General features: G+C 45.8%; 1 protein-coding gene and 1 pseudogene across 1 annotated transcript in view; both read left to right on the forward strand.

Moving 5' to 3' along the window:
* Nucleotides 1–3,346: 3,346 nt before the first annotated feature.
* Nucleotides 3,347–19,158, forward strand: part of SEZ6L (seizure related 6 homolog like) — a 64,291-nt gene continuing 48,479 nt past the window's right edge. Inside the window, exons 1-7 of the mRNA XM_015590554.1 lie at nt 3,347–4,281; nt 5,114–5,247; nt 7,824–8,016; nt 9,969–10,154; nt 13,806–13,971; nt 17,723–17,889; nt 18,771–18,965. Coding sequence (XP_015446040.1) covers nt 3,945–4,281; nt 5,114–5,247; nt 7,824–8,016; nt 9,969–10,154; nt 13,806–13,971; nt 17,723–17,889; nt 18,771–18,965 — 1,378 coding nt within the window. The 5' untranslated portion in view covers nt 3,347–3,944. The remainder of the gene's footprint in view (nt 4,282–5,113; nt 5,248–7,823; nt 8,017–9,968; nt 10,155–13,805; nt 13,972–17,722; nt 17,890–18,770; nt 18,966–19,158) is intronic.
* On the forward strand, nt 5,664–5,779 carry LOC112481077 (annotated as a pseudogene).

Raw genomic sequence — 19,158 nt, forward strand, 5'->3', positions numbered from 1 at the left:
AGTGGCTGTGGGAGGAAGCCGATTACGGAATCTTTCTCTGGCTTTTCCTTCTGCTCTTCTCAGCTGTGTTGGATCTTGAAGGGCTGGGATGGCCAGCAGAGGTCACAGGCCTTGGAAAGGGTCACCATCTGCTGCACAAACTTGCCCCCTGCAACTACAAGTACTTAAAAGTCGAAACAAATGGGGAACGCTTAGGAAGTCAGGCGAGATCAAAGGTTCCCAAAGGAACTTTTCTGATAACCGTGACAGTAAGAGTCACTGGAGGGGAGGGGCTTTTCAACCTTCAATGTTCAAGCCCCGCCCCTGGAGATTCAGATGTGATAGGTCTGGCAAGGGAGACTAATAATTTGTATTTTAACAAGGAACATTGTGGGAGATAGGGAGTATCATCTGGGAGTTTTGAAAAACATGATAGAGAGCTCACCCAGCAGAGATGCATACAGAACAAGGGGTTAGAAAGAGAGGGGTTGAGAGGAAGAAGCTGCTTCAAGCTGGGGGGAAGGGTGCCAGTGATCGCAATACCGCGTAATTCTTAAGAGAGCTAGTAGCATGGTCTTTGGCATCAGGAAAACCGAGATTGGAAACCCAGTTTGTTCTGAGGCCTTAGAACATCACTTAATGTCCCAAAGCCTCAGTTTACTCATCCATAAAATAGGAATAATAATTTCTACCTAATAAGGTTGAAAAAGAATTACATGAAGTAACAAATGAGGAATGAAGAATTAAATGAGAAGAAAAGCGTTTCGCACACGCTTGGCACGTACTCAGCACTCGATAAAACAATAAGAAATAAGGCATTGTAGGTATTACTGCGATTATGACCAAGGCACACTAACGTGCTTGATGTCATTTGTAATCCTTTTATCCTCTTCTTTGACACAATTCGTTTTCCCAATTTCTCTCTCTCTCCCTATCTCCACCTCTCCCCACCCCCGCTTCCTTCCTCCCTCCTTTTTCCTCTTTTTCCCACTCTCCCCACCGTGATCCAGGGGAGAGTGGGACCAGCTGAAACCCATGTAGCCACAGGATCCAACAAAACCCACAAGCCAGTATCAAGGTCTCAGCTGTCACTTTGCCCTTTTTAGCAAGATTCGCAAAAGTCTGCGAGAATAATTGCCAATTACCTGATCCGTCCAGAAACTGACAATGTCAGAACTGGAAGTGCCCTCAGATTTTATCTAGCCTGGCCGCCCATTTGACACAGAGAGAAGATGGAGAGAAGAGGAAACCTACACAAAGTTATGCTAGTGAGTAATATTCAGGATATGACCACCATCGGAGTCCCCCGACCCCTGATTGCATCCAAGTTCTTTGCATCAAACCAGAGCTGGGTCTTAGGACATAGATTTCCTGACCCCTTATACTCTACTTTTTTGTCCCATCACCTTCAGTCTATAAAGATAATCAACATCAATCATTTGATAAAAGTGACCACGAGCATACAAGCCACAGCTTCGGGGCAGACCCCCATGTGACCTAATCCTATGAGGTAGATGAAGTATCTCTATTACACGAAAAAGGTTTAATGGACTTACTTAGGCTGACATGGCTTGTAACTGTCAAAAGCAGGATTTGAACCCAGGTTCAACTCTGAAGCCTCAACGCTTCCCACCTGGGACCGGGATACCTGCTTGGCCCCTGAATGACCTTGACCTGCCCTCGGATCATCCACATGTCCTCTCCTCCCTGATGCCTGCTCCTGCCCCGGTGCTTCCGTCAGCCCGGAATGCACACTGGCTAGTAATCGATGTTACACAACAGAAACATTTGTTGGCGCCAGTTGCAAACTGTTGCAGTCTATACAGATGAAGCCACTGCCGCCAACTCCATGAAAGTAAATGAGCCTTTCCAGTGGCTGCGGAAATAAATTTAAATGACAGCGCTGAAGGGCTGGAAACTGTGGCTGAGTGAGTGTGTCCCGCAGAAAATCGACAAGGACAGCTCTCAGTCCCAGCGCTTTTGTCCCCAGATGTAATTTCTCTCTATCTCGAGACTGTTCATCATCAGGATGTTCTGACCGCTCCAACCTCCTGCTTGAGAGTCATGATTCCAATGATGACAGTAAAAATGGTGACAGCAGTTGGCATGTACTAGGCACTCACTGTGGGTGAGGCACCCATACCTATGTATATGTGTGTACGCTTAACCTATGGAACGATGACAACCTTAGGAAATACGGGATTAAAGACCCATTTCACAGCTCAGGAGACTGAGGCTCGGAGAGGTAAAGTCATTTGCCAGCTTGCGATTGGCAGAAATGGGTCTCGCGTAAGCTAATGAAGCTGATTTCAGGCATGATTCTGCCAAACAGAACTGCTGGGGCCAGCCGTTCCTTAAAATTACTAGATGGTTTTATTTTCAAGACAAAAATAAATCATAAGGAGTTAGCAGGGTATACGAGGCCACCACGGCCTGGCCCCGAACTCCCTACCTCGCCAGCTTCCTTTGGAACCGCCTTCCACCTCCGCTCCCTCTCCCCCTTGCATTCCCCTTTTGTACCGACCTCAGCCAGGACATCACCATCTTCCCACATCTCTCTGTTCTGAACCTGCCTTTGTGATTCTGAACCCTCGAATCCTTCTGCGTCTCCCACAAAGTCACTTTTAGATTATTTAGCCAAAAAGCATGCTCCCTCCATCCCAGGACGATATAGCCATGAGTCAAGGCACTGAGCTTCGAGAAGAGGGTGTGGGCTGGTAGTAGCCCCCCTCACCCTCTTAGTGGGATGTCCTCGTGCTGTGGACAACCTGCCCGACTGTGCCTGGTGGTCCTGGCCTGCAGACTGGGCTAGGGACGGTCCCCTCTGCCCTGTTAGCACACAGAGCTTCTCCCTTTCTAAACATTTATCACATCGAATATGATTATCTCTACTTTCTTATTCCCTCTTCCGGTACGTGTACAACTAAATCGTGAGACTCTTGGGCCCTTGGTTTCTGTAGATCTAATGCTTAGCTCAGGCTTGGCATGATCAACTGTAAGTCTCCGTGGTCAGCAAAAGGAAGGAAGGGAGTAGAGGAAGGAGGAAAGGAGAGAGAGAGAAGGAAAAAGGGAAAAAGAAAAGGAGAGAAGGAAGGAAGAAAGGGAAGGAGAGAGAGGGTGGGTGGGAAGAAGGATAGAGGGGAGGAACGGAGAGAGGGAAGGAAGAGGTAAAGAGGAAGGAAGAGAGGGAGGGAGGGAAGGAAAGAAAAAAAAAAGAAAGGAGGAAAGGAAGAAAGGGCCCCTCCACACATGCAGAACCCTCAGCCCTGTCCACACTATTTCGCGAGGAAGCCAGCACCAAGCTCACCTTCCTCTCCAGGAAGAAGCTGCCTTCACTCAAGCAGATGAAGAAAGAAGGCAGGCAGGGAGGGAGGGAGGGAGGGAGGGAGGAGGCAGCCCCTTTATCTGTGGAGTGAGCTGTGCCAGTGTCCTGATAAGCCTTGGGTGCTACTTTAGAAGGGCCACCCTCAAAGTCTGACAGAAGGTGGAGGACCTAAGCCCTCCAGCTTCAAGCTAACTGGCATCTTTTCTACTCTTCCCAAGATGCGCCACCGGAGGGAGACGCCAACCCTTCAGGTACTTACCTTCTGCCCTCAGGAGCACTGAGGAGCACCAGTCTGAGCAAAGACAGCCTGGAAGAGAGAGTGACAACAGCCCCTCTGAGTCCCGTGCAGTCGGGGGAAGAGCTTCGCGAGCTGGAGCAGGAAGGGACAGTCCCTTCCGCACACCCAGAACCCTCCTCCCTGTCCACGCTGCTTCCGGAGGAAGCCAGCCCCCAGCTCGCCTTCCTCCCCAGGAAGAAGCTGCCTTCACTCAAGCAGGTGAACTCAGCCAGGAAACAGCTGAGGCCAAAGGCCACCTCCGCAGCAGCTCTCCCAAGGGCGGAGTCCCAGCCTGCATCCCCAGGCCTGGGTCTCCTCTCTTCTGCCACTGAGAAGCCTAGCCCACCGGGAGACCCCGACCCCATGGCCTCCGCAGGTGAAGAGATGCTTCGACTACCATCAGAGGAGCCCCTGTGGCTGAATCGGAAGGAAGGTGCAGTCCCCACCACGCCTGCTCCCCTGCAGATCTCCCCCTTCACCTCACAACCATACGTGGCCCACACACTCCCCGAGAGCCCGGACCCTGGGGAGCCTGCCATGTCTGATGAGACCCACGAGGCTCCTCCTGAGGACGCCAGTCCCATGAACTTGATGGACAAAGGCGAGAACGATCTGACCGGGTCAGCCTCCGAGGAGAGCCAGGAGACCACGACGTCCACCATCATTACCACCACGGTCATCACAACTGAGCAGGCGCCAGGTATGCAGCCCCCAACTCCTCCAGTCCTCCTTCCGCAGCGATGAGGCACCCAGGGTGCACAGGGCATGGGGGAAGGAGGGCCAGGGAGGCCCAGGCCCCACCATCTGTTACCAGCTATTAATCACTGGCTATGAGCTTAACCCTGTGGCTCAGAATTAATATTCTCATTTTAAAGATGAGGCAGCTGAGACTCTGGGATATCAAGAACCTGGCCAAGGCCATATAGCTAAAGAGCAGGATTCAAAACCTTTCCATTTTGAAACAATCCTTTAACCTACCTAGAAGGCCAGAGCCTTTTCAAAGCACGTTTACCATTACTGGACTTCTCTAGACTTGGTAAAATGCACTTCCGTGTTCTAGTCTTTCTTCTTCTATCTTCTTTTCCATCTTCGAACAGAGGAGAGAGACATCAACTGTCAATCATACGTGGATTTTGGACAAGTGCAATGTGGTCACTCATTGAAGTGTGTGAGCTCTGGGTTCGAATCCCGATTGCTGTGTGATCTTAGCCCAGCCACTGTCTCTCTGATGTTTGGTTTACTTATCTCTAAAATGGGGACAAAATATCAGTCCCTATGAGGGAGGATGCTTGGTGTCACCCCTGTCTACTGGTCAGGATGGTGCCTAACAGCATGTAGTAGGTGATCATTCCATGTTAAGTATTGCTTTAATTATCACGTTGATTCTGGACCTGAAGGAGAATTAATAGCAGTGGGAGGGGTGGGGACAGGAGAACACTGGTTTCCCCAGAGGCCCTGTTCCTCCCCACAGCCCACCTGAGACATTACCTCTGAGCTGTTCTCCATGTCCTAATTAAAGTGCTTCCCTCCAGCTCTCTGCAGTGTGAGCCTCTCTGATCCCGAAGGGTACATCGACTCCAGTGACTACCCACCGCTGCCCATCAACAGCTTCCTAGAGTGCACATACAATGTGACGGTCTACACTGGCTACGGGGTGGAGCTCCAGGTAACCTCAGGAAGGCACCCTGCTGTGCCTGCCTCTTCCAGCAGGAAGTCTGTGAAGGACTGACTGAGTCAGGCTCACTGTTATCATCCTGACTGGTTTGGTTCTCTCTTTGCCCCAACCAGGGCAATTTGAGCTGGGCTTTGACAAATGAATAGGAGTTCCCAACTCAGTACACATTTGAAGTAGCTTGGCACGCATGGAGGGAAGGGAACATGTTGATAAATTGTGAGATATTACACTTGGAAGGTATCACACACACACACACACACACACACACACACACACACACTCATTCACACACACACTGTTAACATGTAGTTAGTAAGGGCAGAAAGAAAAATTACTGCTTTAATAACACTGGGTTCATTTGATTCATAAACTTTTGCCTATAAACTATGAATTAAAAAAGCAGGATAGTCTACGGCCATGCCCCAAACAAGCCCGATCCCATCTGATCTCGGAAGCTAAGCAGGATCGGGCCTGGTTAGTACTTTGATGGAAGACCACCTAGGAAGACCAGGTGCTGTAGGCATAAAAAATAAGGGATTGTAAGCTGACAAGTTCCTTGCAATCTGTGAGGTCAACCAAGGGTTGCCTTGCCTAAAAAAAAATAAAAAAGAAAACTATATATATAACAATAATAATAATAAAAAGCAGGGTAGCATAGTATTCAAATATCTGGGTTTGAAGTCCCAGCATTACCAGTTAAAGCAGCGTGACTTTGGGCAAGGGACTTTGCCTCTCCAAGCCTCAGTTGCCCCATCAGTAAAATGGAGATGATAATGTTACCACTTTACAGAGTTTGGGAAAGATAGAAATACGACAACACGCAAAGAGCATTCAGCCAGAGCCTAGCAGAGAGAGAGAGAGAGAATGCTTGGTGCACATGACCGGTTACACTCACCCAAGTTCCAGGCCTTCTCCAGCTGACCACCCAGCATTAGAAGTCTTTTTAAAAAGGGACTGAGGACAGATGCCTGGCAGTGGTGACCCGTCCAGTTCACTGTTCGACAGAGGGATGAAACTGGAAAAGGAGATCAGAACCATGTGGTGGCAGACCCTTCCAGGCCAAGGCTGGCTGTCTGGTTTTGGGCCTTTTTCTAACGGGCAGTAAAGAGCCATCAGACGTTTCTGCGCTGAGTCAGTGGTATGGCATGAACTTTACTCTAGGAAGATTTTTCTGACTCGTACAAGAAAAATAAACTGTAAACTGCAGAACCTGTGGTCTTTGCAGCCCCCAGGGCTTAACACAGGATGTGGCCCATAGTTAAGTACTTTTTTAAAAAAAATGATCATGGAATTTAGAGAAGCTGGAGAAAAGTTGCGGTCCTTCTGATTCTGGCACTTAGTAAACTCTTTCCTCCGCACCACGAAGAGACCCGCTCTGTAACCAATACTGTCTTGACCCCTTTTTCAGGCACAGTAGAACCCCTTCATTTAGCATCTACTATGTACCAGTCCAGCTGTTGACACCAAAGGATATGGTGGCATAGGGCCTGCCCTAATGATGTTCACATAAAAGACATTAGGGTGCCATCTGAAAAGGTCTCTGATAGCTGTTTATAGGGGATGTGGTAGAATCGCAGTGGAGGGACAGACAAGCTCCTCGGCAGTCAGGGAAGGTCTCACAGAGGAGGGTAATTTTAGTGGGGCTTTGGCAAATGAATAGGAGTTCGTCAAAGAGAAAGGAGAGCAAGGTGTATGGCCTGAAAGAGGAAGGGCTTATAGGTGAAGCCTGCCCTGCTTAGGTGAGGGGCAGAAGGTCTGGGATTCCAGGTCCCACAGGAGAGGCATAAATACCCAAACTGGACACTGGGAACTGACTAAAGTCCCCACCACATGCCCATTCTGTTTGTTCGATGTCCTTGTGTACAACTTAAAATATCTCCCTTCTTTCTCGTCCAAGCCCAGAGAGTACCAAGAACAGGGTTCTTTGAGGAAGTTCTGGACTTAGAGCCACCATTTGGGAGGAAAAGAGACTAGGACCGAGAATGCCCCAGAAATGAGGCCCCCTACTCCCTCATTTACCAGTTCATACAGAAAGGGGGACAATGTATTCAGTCATTCTATAAGTATTTCTTGAGCACCTACTGTGTGCCAGGCACTATTTCAGGCACCGGGAATGCTGAGTGACAGGGAAAAGTCCCTACCTCTGTGCAGCTTACGTTCTGGTGGAAGGCCTCCTTCTGTCTCCCTGGCAACCGGGCTTCCATTGCCAGCTGATTGAACCTGCCCCCACCCACCAGCTCCAGGAGAACTTATCTCAGCTGCCAGCATCCAGAAGCCCCTCTCACAGGACTCAGCTCTGGGGGCTCCCAGATCTCTGCAGTGTCTCTGCCCCTCAACTTGCTTTCACTCTGTTCCCTTAGCCTTTGGGGAGAGGAGAGAGGTCTAGATGTTTCCAGGGCTGGGGCTTGGTGCCTGTCTGTGTCATTGACTAGGGCCTGGTCGAGGGATGCTGCGTGGGCAGTGTTGGGGGGCTGGTTGGGAGCTACACTGGCAGCCTCGCAACCTTTGAGGGCCCTAACTCAAACACAACTTGGAGCTTCTCTCTGTCTGCTGCTGACTGTCCCCAGGTAAAGAGTGTGAACCTGTCCGAGGGGGAGCTGCTCTCCATCCGCGGGGTGGACGGCCCCACCCTGACCGTCCTCGCCAACCAGACGCTTTTGGTAGAGGGGCAGGTAATCCGAAGCCCCACCAACACCATCTCTGTCTACTTCCGGACTTTCCAGGACGACGGCCTCGGGACCTTCCAGCTACACTACCAGGGTATGACCAGGCCGAGGCTGATGGCACGTAGCCATTTGCCTCAGTTTCCCTCTGGAGCCAGGAATTCTCAAACTTTTTCCCCCAGGAGTCCCTCTGGCAGCGTGGTAAAACCTATGGACCCCTTCTCAGAATATCTTTTTAAGAGTTGAAAATAAAATGCATACGGTTAAAAAGGAAACCAGTCATATGGAATTACAGTTGTCAAAATATTGTTTGGATCAATTATATCATAATCTACATGCTTCTTTATTAACATTTTAAATAACGACTTCTCCTAGCAGTTCTGATAATTACTGTAATTTCAAACTACGGAAGAACATAAGAAATATGTCGAGAAATCCATTATGACATGAAAATATTTGTGATTTCTCTTGATGACACAGTCACAGGTTCTACTAATATGTTATAGTTTGTTGCCTGCATTCATGATAGAAGGAAATTCCGCAGTTCAGTTAAATGTTCATGAAAACAAGCAGGCCGCTTTTCCCCGTTCAAACTCATGGCCCCTGTATGCGATACACGAATCCCATGAAAGTCCATGGATTTCTGGTAAATAGCCTCCCTCTCTCTTTGCTGTTGCTACGATGTTTCTTTCTTTCCCGTTTCATCTGTGTCCTTGCCTTTGCTTTCCGTTCACTTCTCTTCTCTTCCTTCCTTTCTTCTTCTCTTTACTTCCCTTTTCCTTGCTTCCTTTATTTTTTTCCTTCCCTCCTCTCTGTCTCTTCATTCCCACCCTCTCTCTTCCTTCCCTTTCTGTCTCCCTCATCACCACCCTGTTTTCCTACCTCCTGGACAGTTCCTGTAACGTCAGGTCGTTCCCCTAAACAAGGAGCTCCCCCAGGAAACTTGCCAAATATCTGAACGGAAAGTGGAATCAATAGCTACCCTCCGGGATATTGGAAACCATTCACATTTCTATCAAATTGACCAAACATCTGGAAAAACGATTCATTTTAAACTTTTCCTTGGATGTTTCTGAAACAGGCGGGTGACCAGGAATGGGAATGAGTGTTCATTTCATCACAGCTTTTCAATATTGAGACTCACCTCTGTTGTCTTCACGAATTAAAAATGGGAGGGGGGAATAGCTTGTTGAGCCATGAACTTGAATTTATTCCTCTCAATAACCACTGGAGATACAGATATTTTATGCTGCAGGAGAGATCAGACCATAGTCCATAATGGAGCTGAGGTGAGTTGAACATCCTCTTATGAAAATGGAAGAGCTTAACGGGATTGCGTACACGCCTCTACCACCCCAGTGTAGCGAGTGCTGACTGACTGCCAGACGTGGGGCTAAGGAGGCCCTTCCTCTCGTTCCCCATTTAATCCTTACCGCCACTCATGAGGGAAAGATGATCTCCACTGGAAAGATGAGGAGAGTGAAGTTCAGGACATTGTGTCACTTTCTCAAAGTCACACATTTTCTAAGTGATAGAGTAAGAACGTAAACTCACATTGGTCTCCCTGCAAGGCCCAACCCCTTACCTCCCAGGACGATTGTTTTCAAGTTTTCACATTATCCAGCATTTTCTGAAGAGCTGGTTATTCTCATTCTGGTCCATGAGTCTGCATTTTTAACAAACCTTCGAGATGCTTGTACAGGTGAGACCACCCAATCTGGTGATGCTGCCCCTTCTGTGCCGGAGGAAAAGGCCATTCTAGGTCTATGTGTATAGGGAGGTGCCAGTGAGATTTGGGACCTCATTTTTCACCCCAAACCTACTGTCTCTGTTTAGGCAGGTGGGGAGCTTAGAGCCTAGAAGAAAGTGCTCTTCTGGCAGTTTTCGCGTCAGATGATCAACCAGAACCATAAAAAATGAGCTGAGGCGCTCCAGAGTCCCGAGGGGCTCATCTTTTCTCCTCAGCACAAATTTTCTCCTAGGATGTGGGTCACATTCTTTATCTCCTTGCTCAGAGGGATGACTGTCTACTTTTGCATTTGTTCGCAGCCTTTATGCTGAGCTGCACCTTTCCCCGCCGGCCTGAGTATGGGGATGTCACAGTGATGGACCTGCACTCCGGTGGGGTGGCCCACTTCCACTGCCACCTGGGCTACGAGCTCCAGGGCGCCAAGACGCTGACGTGCATCAATGCCTCTAAGCCCCATTGGAGCAGCCAGGAGCCCATCTGCTCAGGTACACTCCAGCCTCTGCTGGACCAAGCGTGGATGGTCCACTAAGAGGAAGAGAGACCAATCCCCTTAACACTGACCTTAAGGATAGGATCTCAGCCTACAAGAAGGGACTGCTCCAAATACAGATGACTGCTGCCACTTATATTTCTATTATGTGATAAAATACTTATAATATAAAATTTACCACTAGCGACATGTAGTACATTCACAATATTGTGCAACCCTCACAACTGTGTAGTTCCAAAACAACTTCATTACCCTAAAAAGGGAGCCCTGCACTCATTAGCAGTCACTCCCCATTCCTTCCTCCCTCTCAACCCTTGGCAACCACCAGTATGCTTTCCGTCTCTATGAGTTTACCTATTTTGGACCTTTCATACCAGTGGAGTCATATAACGTGATCTTTTGTGACTGGCTTCTTTTACTGAGCATATTGTTTCTGAGATTCATCCATATTGTAGTGTGTATCAAAACTTCATTCCTTCTATGGCTGAATAGTATTCCATTGTACAGATAGACCGCATTTTATCTTTTCATTCATTAGTGAACATTTGAATCGTTTCCACTTTTTGGCTATTATGAATAATGCTGCTATGAACGCTCGTGTGCACGTTTTTGTGGGGACATATATTTTCAGTTCTCTTGGGTATATACTCAGAAGTGAAATTTCTGGGTCATTCGATAACTCTATGTTTAACTTTTTAAAGAACGTCAAACTATTTTCCACCGTGGCTGTGCCATTTTACTTTCCCACCAGCCGTGTTCAAGAGTACCAGTTTCTCTACATCTTCGCTAACACTTATTATTTTCCATGTTTTCTTGTTATTATGGCCATCCTAGCGGGTGTGAAGGTATCTCATTGTGGTTTTAATTTGCATTTTCCTGATGGCTAATATTATCGAGTATTTTCCACGTGCTTGTTGGCCATTAGTATATTTTCTAAAAGAAATGTCTATTCAAGTCTTTCGCCCATTTTTTTAATTTGGTTGTGTGTTATTGTTGAGTTATAAGAGTTCTTTATATATGTTGGCTACTTGACCTTTATCAGATATATGATTTGCAGATATATTCTCCCACTCTGTGAGTTGTCTTTTCACTTCTTGATATGTCCTTTGATGCAAAAAAAAAAAAAGTTTTTAATTTTGACAAAGTCTAATTTATCTATTTTTGTTGTTGTTACTTGTGCTTTTGGTATGACTGCTGCCATATTTTGAGCCTAGTCAGTACATACTGAGCACCATGCCAGGAATGCAGTAAATCCTCACAGCAATTCTACTTGGTGGAACCATTATCCCCATTTTACGAATGAGAAAACCGAGGCTCGTGGAGGTGAAGGCACTTACCCAAAGTCACTGGACAGAAATTGAACTGAGTCCGTACGTTTCTATCCCTTACTAAAACTTCACTACTTAAAATGTGGTCTGCAGACCAGCAAGGTTGTTAGAAATGCACAATCTTGGGTCTCATGTGAGAACAACTGAATCAAAATCCACATGTGTGATTCACGTGCCCATTATAGATTGAGAAGCAGTTAACTGAGTACCTACTATGTGCCAGCCCACGAGCCATGTACAAGGAGAATACCTGAGTACCTACTATGTGCCAGCCCACGAGCCATGAGAGTGGACTATACCACACTGTCCCTGCACCAGTGGTCAGAGCCTTGAACCATCCTCAGCTATCATGGCAGCAAAACCCTGTTAGATTCTCCAAAGTTCTAATGGTGACCAGGAGAATATAAGCCGCCCACATTAACTGAGTACCTACTATGTGCCAGCCCACGAGCCATGTACGAGGAGAATATTGGGAACAATAAACATAACTCCTGTCCTTCGGGCATTCATAATCAGTGGAATCCAAAAACAAATGAGAGCTGATGATCAATTGTGAGATTAAATTGTTGTAGTGTTGTTCCCCCAAGCCCCTTTAGAATTTTTCTTTCTTTCTTTTATTTACAAAGCAAAAAAATCCCAAATCGTAAGGCAGTTGGTCTCCATGCCTCTCTCGTGTTAATTTTTATCTATGTGTGAAATCAGGAAGGAATTAAGCCTCAATTTGTGCTAAGAAAGATGGATGGGGAGCCATGGCTGGCAAATTAAAACCAAAAAGAGCCATCAGTCGGCTTAATAAGGCAGGCAAGGGGAGCAGAGAGGCAACAAATGAGGGGCAGCTTGAGGAGGACAGATGGCCAGTGCCCCCATCATGGACAATGTCCTCCATGTCTTCAGCTCCTGAGCCATAAGGCAATAATGCTGGCTATGTTTTGAGCACCTACTCTGTGCCAGGAACTACATCAAGCCCTCCACTTGCATCATTTCATCTCTCACCACAGTCCTCTAAGGAAGGTGGAATTTACCATTTTACAGTGAACTTGAGGTTCAGAGAGCTTCGGTGACTTGTCCTAGATCCACAGCAGACATGTGGCACAGGCTAGAATTGAACCTCCAACTTAAGATCGGAAGGCAGCCGGAAGAGACCGACCCTCCGTCCTGTCCATGGTGCTGAAAAAAGTACAGGGTTTGTTGGCAATGTTTTGCAGTGATTCGTCAGCAAAATCCAGAGCCAAGAGAACCATCTACCTTTCTCTCCTATTGCAAGTCCTTATTAGTCGTGCAATCTCTCAGTAAACATGTGATGAGAACCAAATATCTCCTAAGAATAAGACTACCCCCTCATACTTGTGTAACTTCCCAATTCACATATCACTTTTTAATTTTTATTAGATTTTTATGATAAAAGTAGTATATGGTTCTGATAAAAATAAAAATTCAAGTCATACAAAAATGTAGAAAATAGGAGCAAATAATCTTATATTCATGGTCTCAATTGATCCGTACTTATATCTCACTGAAGTAGGTGTGGCAGACCATTTTCTAACTTTTCCCCCCACTTAAAATATAGTGAGCATTTTCCGATATTCTCAAGTATTCATTGAGAACATGGTTTTTTAAAAGTATAAATGGAATGTGTGTATTGTATTTCCTTCACCAAGCATCTGTGGGTGGACATTTATGTTGCTTCTCGTTTTTCACTCTTAGAAACATCCTAGCAATGAACATCCTCATTCACAAATTTTTGTGAAAATCTCTAAATCTTTTCTTAGGATGAATTCCCAGAAACTTAATTACTAGGTCAAAGTGTTTGAACATACTTTCTAGATTTTTCACCAAGTTGCCCTCCTGAAAGATTATAGCAATTTGCATTCTAATGTGCTACTTTTTATCTTGACCAATTAGGTGAATAAAAATAGAATATCGTTTAGATTTGCCTTCCTTTTACTCTTAGTGGCTGAATTTCTAGTGCTTACTAAGTACTAAAAGTATATTTTGTCTCTTGTAAACAGCCTATTTATGTCCTTCTTGATTATCTTTTTATAATTAAGAATTGGGGCACAGCCAGACCCAGGAACACACATGGTAATGATTATAATCATGGAGTGAGATCTCCTATCAAATGCAATGAACCCCACAAAGGAGGATGGGGCTATTCCATGGTCCTTCTTATCCTGTTTCCTCCAATGAAGGGGTAGGGGTGAGGATCAGGGGAAGATGAAACACTTACATTCTCTCTCTCTCTCTCTCTCTCTCTCTCTCTCTCTCTCTCCACCCCCCTCCCCCGCTCCTCTTATTGCCCACTCACTTTCTGGCTGCAGCCCCTTGCGGAGGGGCTGTGCACAATGCCACCATCGGTCGCGTCCTCTCCCCAAGTTACCCTGGAAACTCCAATGAGAGTCAGTTCTGTGTGTGGACAATTGAAGCTCCAGAGGGCCAGAAGCTACATCTGCACTTTGAGAGGCTGTTGTTGCATGAAAAAGACAGGTAAACTTCTGAGGGTCCCCAGCCAACCCCATTCCCTCCCAGAGTGGCTGGAGATTTGGAGTCTTGAAATGGCTGAAATTCTGGCTCATGGAAGTCGAGAAAGAAAGAGCCGGGGAGGATGGCAAAAATCTTAGATGCCATCAGCTTTGATCTCTTCCTTTTACAGGTAAAGAAACTAGGGCATACAGAAAAGAAGGGAGTTGCCTTAGGTCACACAGCAGGATGAGAGAAGAGGCAAGAAGGGAATCCAGATCTCGCACATTGCACTTCCTCGTTCTTTCTCGTGCACATCCCTTTTAACGCTTGAACAAAGAAAGAGTATTTATTTAGCACCTGCTCCATGCCCAGTCATGTACTAGGCTTTGTGGAGAAGAGGAGAAAAGTAGAAAACATTGGCTCCTGGCATGATAAGAAGTTGACGTGGGAAAAACTAGACTTATGAGCATGAAAGGACTATGGAGAATTGACAAGGCAATATCTAAGCGAGAGCATACCTGCAGACTCTAAGATTCTACCAGGAATCCAAAATCTTTTTTAAAAAGCTTTATATTCTATGGCTTTATGCTAGAATATTCTTGACTGTTCTTGAAAACTAGATACTTAGATAATTTAGGTACCTAGACTTGCTGTCTTAGGTTTTGTTCCCTTGGAAGCAGTGATGTGTTATGGATGTGAGGGAAATTAGTTTATTTGGGGGCTAGTCCTAGGAAATACAGGTAGATGTGTGGCAAAGTAAGCCAGGAAGAAAAAGGAGTCAATACAGTATGTGTTAATAAACAAGTGACTGTGGAGGTGACTGGGGTTCTAGCCACTGGAGGCCTCTGGGAAAATCTGTTAAGCATACCATAGAGTTGTCCTTTTGTAGGAGCAAGGGAGCTGAGGTGTTTATCTACCATCCCACAATCCATCATTGGATGAAGGATGCTCGTAGATACTCTAACCCCCAAACAGGCTTTCCACCCTTTGAGCTGGCTGAGCTGGCTCATGCTCATAGATTTGGTGCAGGAAGCTAGCAGAAAATAAATGACAGTGAGTGCTGAGGGCATGTGGATAGCACACAACAATATTTACCACACTTCCAGAATGCCGGGACCTCAGAATTATGGAATCTATCAGATTTTAGAAGTACAGTGTCCTGGTTTCTTTGAAGCTTCAAACCTAGACAACTAACCTCGTTAGGTATGAAAGCATTCTTGTAGAAAACACCAGACAACTGAATAACCCAACTCATGAGTCCACTTCCCTTCAAGTAGTCCCGAACAATCCCATATCAACAAGTCACTGCTTTAAAGTGGAGGGGCTCCGAAACATGGGTTTCTCAGTAGCATCAGAATGAACTTGGAAACTCTTTTAAAAAACATATTCCCAATCTTTCCTTCTGGAAACTGAGAAGCCAGACCTGGGTACCCTCGGTGAAGGCCACATTCTAAAATTTAGACGTTGGATCTGCCTCTTGTGAATAATGTTGGAGATAAACCAGATCTACATTTATACCAGACAATGAGAATGAACAGAGAGAAAAAATAGTTAACCAAAATGAATATTTTCTGAAAGGCATTTAAATCATGATAAATGAGCCAGGTACGCTGACACGGTAGTTTCATTAGTAGTTTCTATGGGGCCCTACAAAAGTCTATGAAAGGTATGAGTTGACAGCCACCGAGGCAAACCAGTGCTCAAGTGTGTCAGTAAGGAAAGAAGTTTGTAGTAGCTCATCAAGGTTAAAGGTCAACACACACACACACACACACACACACACACACACACACACACACAAATGCAGACACTGTGCTACGAAGAAGAGAAAGTAATTTTGTCTGCCCCATATACTTTATTGAAGAAAAAACAGCTAAAATACCATAATATATCAGTTACAAGAGCTTAGAGCTCGAAAAGAAATAAGACCTTGACCTAAACCTTGGAAAGAGATGGGATAAGGGAACCCAGAAATACAGTAAGAGTACTTACTATTCCAAGCTGGAAGAATGAGAGTGGGAGGGAACAAAGGTTTGGAGGGAAGAATGAACAAGTACGTTAGGGTGTGGGTGGGGAACGGCAATAGAAGTTCTCTGTAAAAGGAGGAAATGAAGCTGGGAGGTAAATTGAGGTCGTACATTGAAGGGCTTTGAATGGAAGAATTTTGAGTAGAGGAGATAAATGAAGAAAGATCTTAAGAAGATTTTCCCAAAATGAAGTCTTTCTAAACTACAGTCCCATAATATGCAGCATAAAAGGTGGGTCCTGTGGTCAAACAGGTATAAGCTATTCTTGTCTTGGAAGGTATTAATGCACATTCGCTAGCAAAGGCACTGACAAGTCCTACAGGAAAAGTGTTTCATTTTTACTTAACCCGGCTTTTTCCAAACCCATGTGACCGCAGACACCCATATGGGTTTGAGATAAAACTTATTACTATTTCAGACATTCTAGAGGTCACAGTTAAAAAACTGCAATTTTTGGAAGATTAATAGGCTAATGAGACTTTGAAATCTTGGGGTTTTCCTCCAAAGTGACTTTTTAGCCAAAGACTTCAGTTCTTTGAAAGAGGAATCCTAGGGCATTGCCCCCAAGATACAACAGAATCAGCAAAAATCAGAAGAATGTGAAGAGGTCCCTTCTCACTCTTGGAATGACCCCTGGCCTCTACTCCAGCCCCGTCCTGATCTCAGCCACAGTGGACACATGGCAAAATGAACAAACTGTAGCTTCAACATTTATGCACTTCAGTGACATTAGAAATTTATCTGGGCAACATATAAAGTCTTTTTATGGATCATAGTAAAAAAAAAACTCAAAAGATTTTAAATGTCTGTTTATGACTCCATAAAAAATATCTTATCGAATTTATATACTGTTTTTTCCCTACTTTTGCATAATTTCTTTAAAAATACCAAGACTAGGAAAGAGTCAAATATCAAATGGTTTTAATAACAGTAAAATTGAATACCAACATTTTGTCTAACACATTTTATTTTTCAGGGCACTTTATCCTGTCATAGTCTCAAAGCCCACCTGTAAGACAGATAGGGAAGACGGTATGATCTCTCCTTTCATAGTTGTGGAAACTGAGGCCCAAGATGTATTGAGATTTGTGTAAACTCAGTCAGTGGAGAATTGGAAACTGCAAATCAGGATTCCTGACTTCCCACATGATGCACTTAGAAAATGAGAATCAGAGACAAAAGCTATTAGAGGCCAAATGCTTAATAAATTTGACTTGCCTACCTATTCTACCCTGGACGCTTGGTACTTGATGGTCTCTAATTCCCACACTCTGATATAGGTGGGATTGTACCCAATTTTCACACTCTGATGTAGGTGGGATTGTATCCATTTTTCAGGTGATAAAGAGACTTGGTGAGGTGAAGTATCCTTGTCCAAAGTCACACAGCTCAGAAATTAGAGTTGAGACTGACTGTCTGACTATATATACCACTGTTTCATAAATGATGTTAGCCCATTAATTCCAACTTTTCAATTAGTAATAATAATATCAATTAATTCACCTAGTTTAATTACATCATACACATCACTTTCAAAAAACCAGAATCAGTTCATGAGTCGGAGACAAACATTCCAAAGAAATGAAACAGGTTCTATAAGGTAAAGCAACTTATCTGGGCAAATGAGGGGCAAAATCAGGATGCGAGTCTGGGAATGAGCCAGTGCTCACTGCACTCCCGTCCTACTGCTGTGTGTCAGTGACCCAAGAATAACTCTCAATGGCCCTCCTCTCCTTCCCTACTGCCAGGATGATGGTCTACAGTGGGCTGACCAACAAGTCCACTCTTCTCCACGACTCCCTTCCAACCGAGAGCGTCCCTTTCGAGGGCTTGCTGAGTGAGGGCAACAGCATTCGCATCGAGTTCACGTCCAACCAGGCACGGGCGGCCTCAGCCTTCAACATCCGGTTTGAGGGTGAGGGTCTGCCGGGGCGTCCCCCTCTCCTGGGGTGGTGGTGTGGGGGCAGGAGAAGCATGGCAAGGTTGGGGCTGGGTCCTGGGAGGTAGAAATCTGGCTGGCCAAGGATGAGAGAGGCCAGTGGCCAGACTGACCCTTGGACTTTTAAAGGCAGACTTAGCTTTACTAATAAGGATGCCTACCATTTACTAAGAGCTAACTATGCGCCCGGTGTCTTAAATGCAGTATGCATTTGATGCTCACCACACTGCAACATGAAAGCTGTTATTATCTTTTAGATGACTAAACTGAGATTAGGGAATTTGGGTGACTTGCCCAAGGCCACAAGTTCGAAAAAATGGAGGTAAGATTTCTGTCCAGCTTGAGCCTGGACCTGTAAATTCTGCTCTACGCAGTGAAAGCCACCTCTTCCTCCAAGAAGCGTTAGTAAGAGCCTCTCCTGCTCAGCCCCGGCCCCTTAAGAAAGGGTGCCGTTGGACATTGCATGTACCTCAGAGTTCTTTCAGTTCCGTCTTCCCTAAGTTGATCTTTCTCTTAGACAAACTTATGGTTTCAAGTGGCAGGACTCTTATTTATGAGACATGAAAAGGATCCATATGGGATGTTAAAGAGAATTGAAATGTGACAGTTCTGCAGGAAGGGGTGAGAAGAGGTTCTGAGTCCCATTTTAGATGTGAAAAAAATGAGACCCCCAAGAAGCCAAATGAATGGCCCAAAGGCCCTCAGCAGGTCAGTCGAAACCAGATCACAGGGTCCGGTACCCATTTTCCTTAGAGCTATCCTGAACATCAAAAGGGGACCCATCTTCTGAGACACAGCACTGCGAGTGACCCTTGACTCGTCTGAGCTACTGCCCGTCTTTTCTATCCCCACCCCAGCCTTTGAGAAAGGCCACTGCTACGAGCCCTATATTCAGAATGGGAACTTCACCACATCCGACCCAACCTATAACATCGGGACCATAGTGGAGTTCACCTGCGACCCCGGCCACTCCCTGGAACAGGGTCCAGCCATCATTGAGTGCATCAATGTACGGGACCCGTACTGGAATGATACCGAACCCCTGTGCAGAGGTGAGTGGCTCAGCTGCCTTCTTCTCGGGGTACCCAAGGAATTCTACCCCCTCAGATGAAAACGTCACGGCCCCAGTTTAGAGGCATGTCATCCTTTTTTATACTGAATTGAGCATTAGAACCCCTTCCAGAGCTCACGATCCTTTGGGTCATGTGTGCTGCTTGTCCTTGAGACAATTACACGATCAATACA

The sequence above is a fragment of the Pteropus alecto genome, unplaced genomic scaffold (genome assembly GCF_000325575.1).
Source record: "Pteropus alecto unplaced genomic scaffold, ASM32557v1 scaffold190, whole genome shotgun sequence".
Lineage (NCBI taxonomy): Eukaryota > Metazoa > Chordata > Mammalia > Chiroptera > Pteropodidae > Pteropus > Pteropus alecto.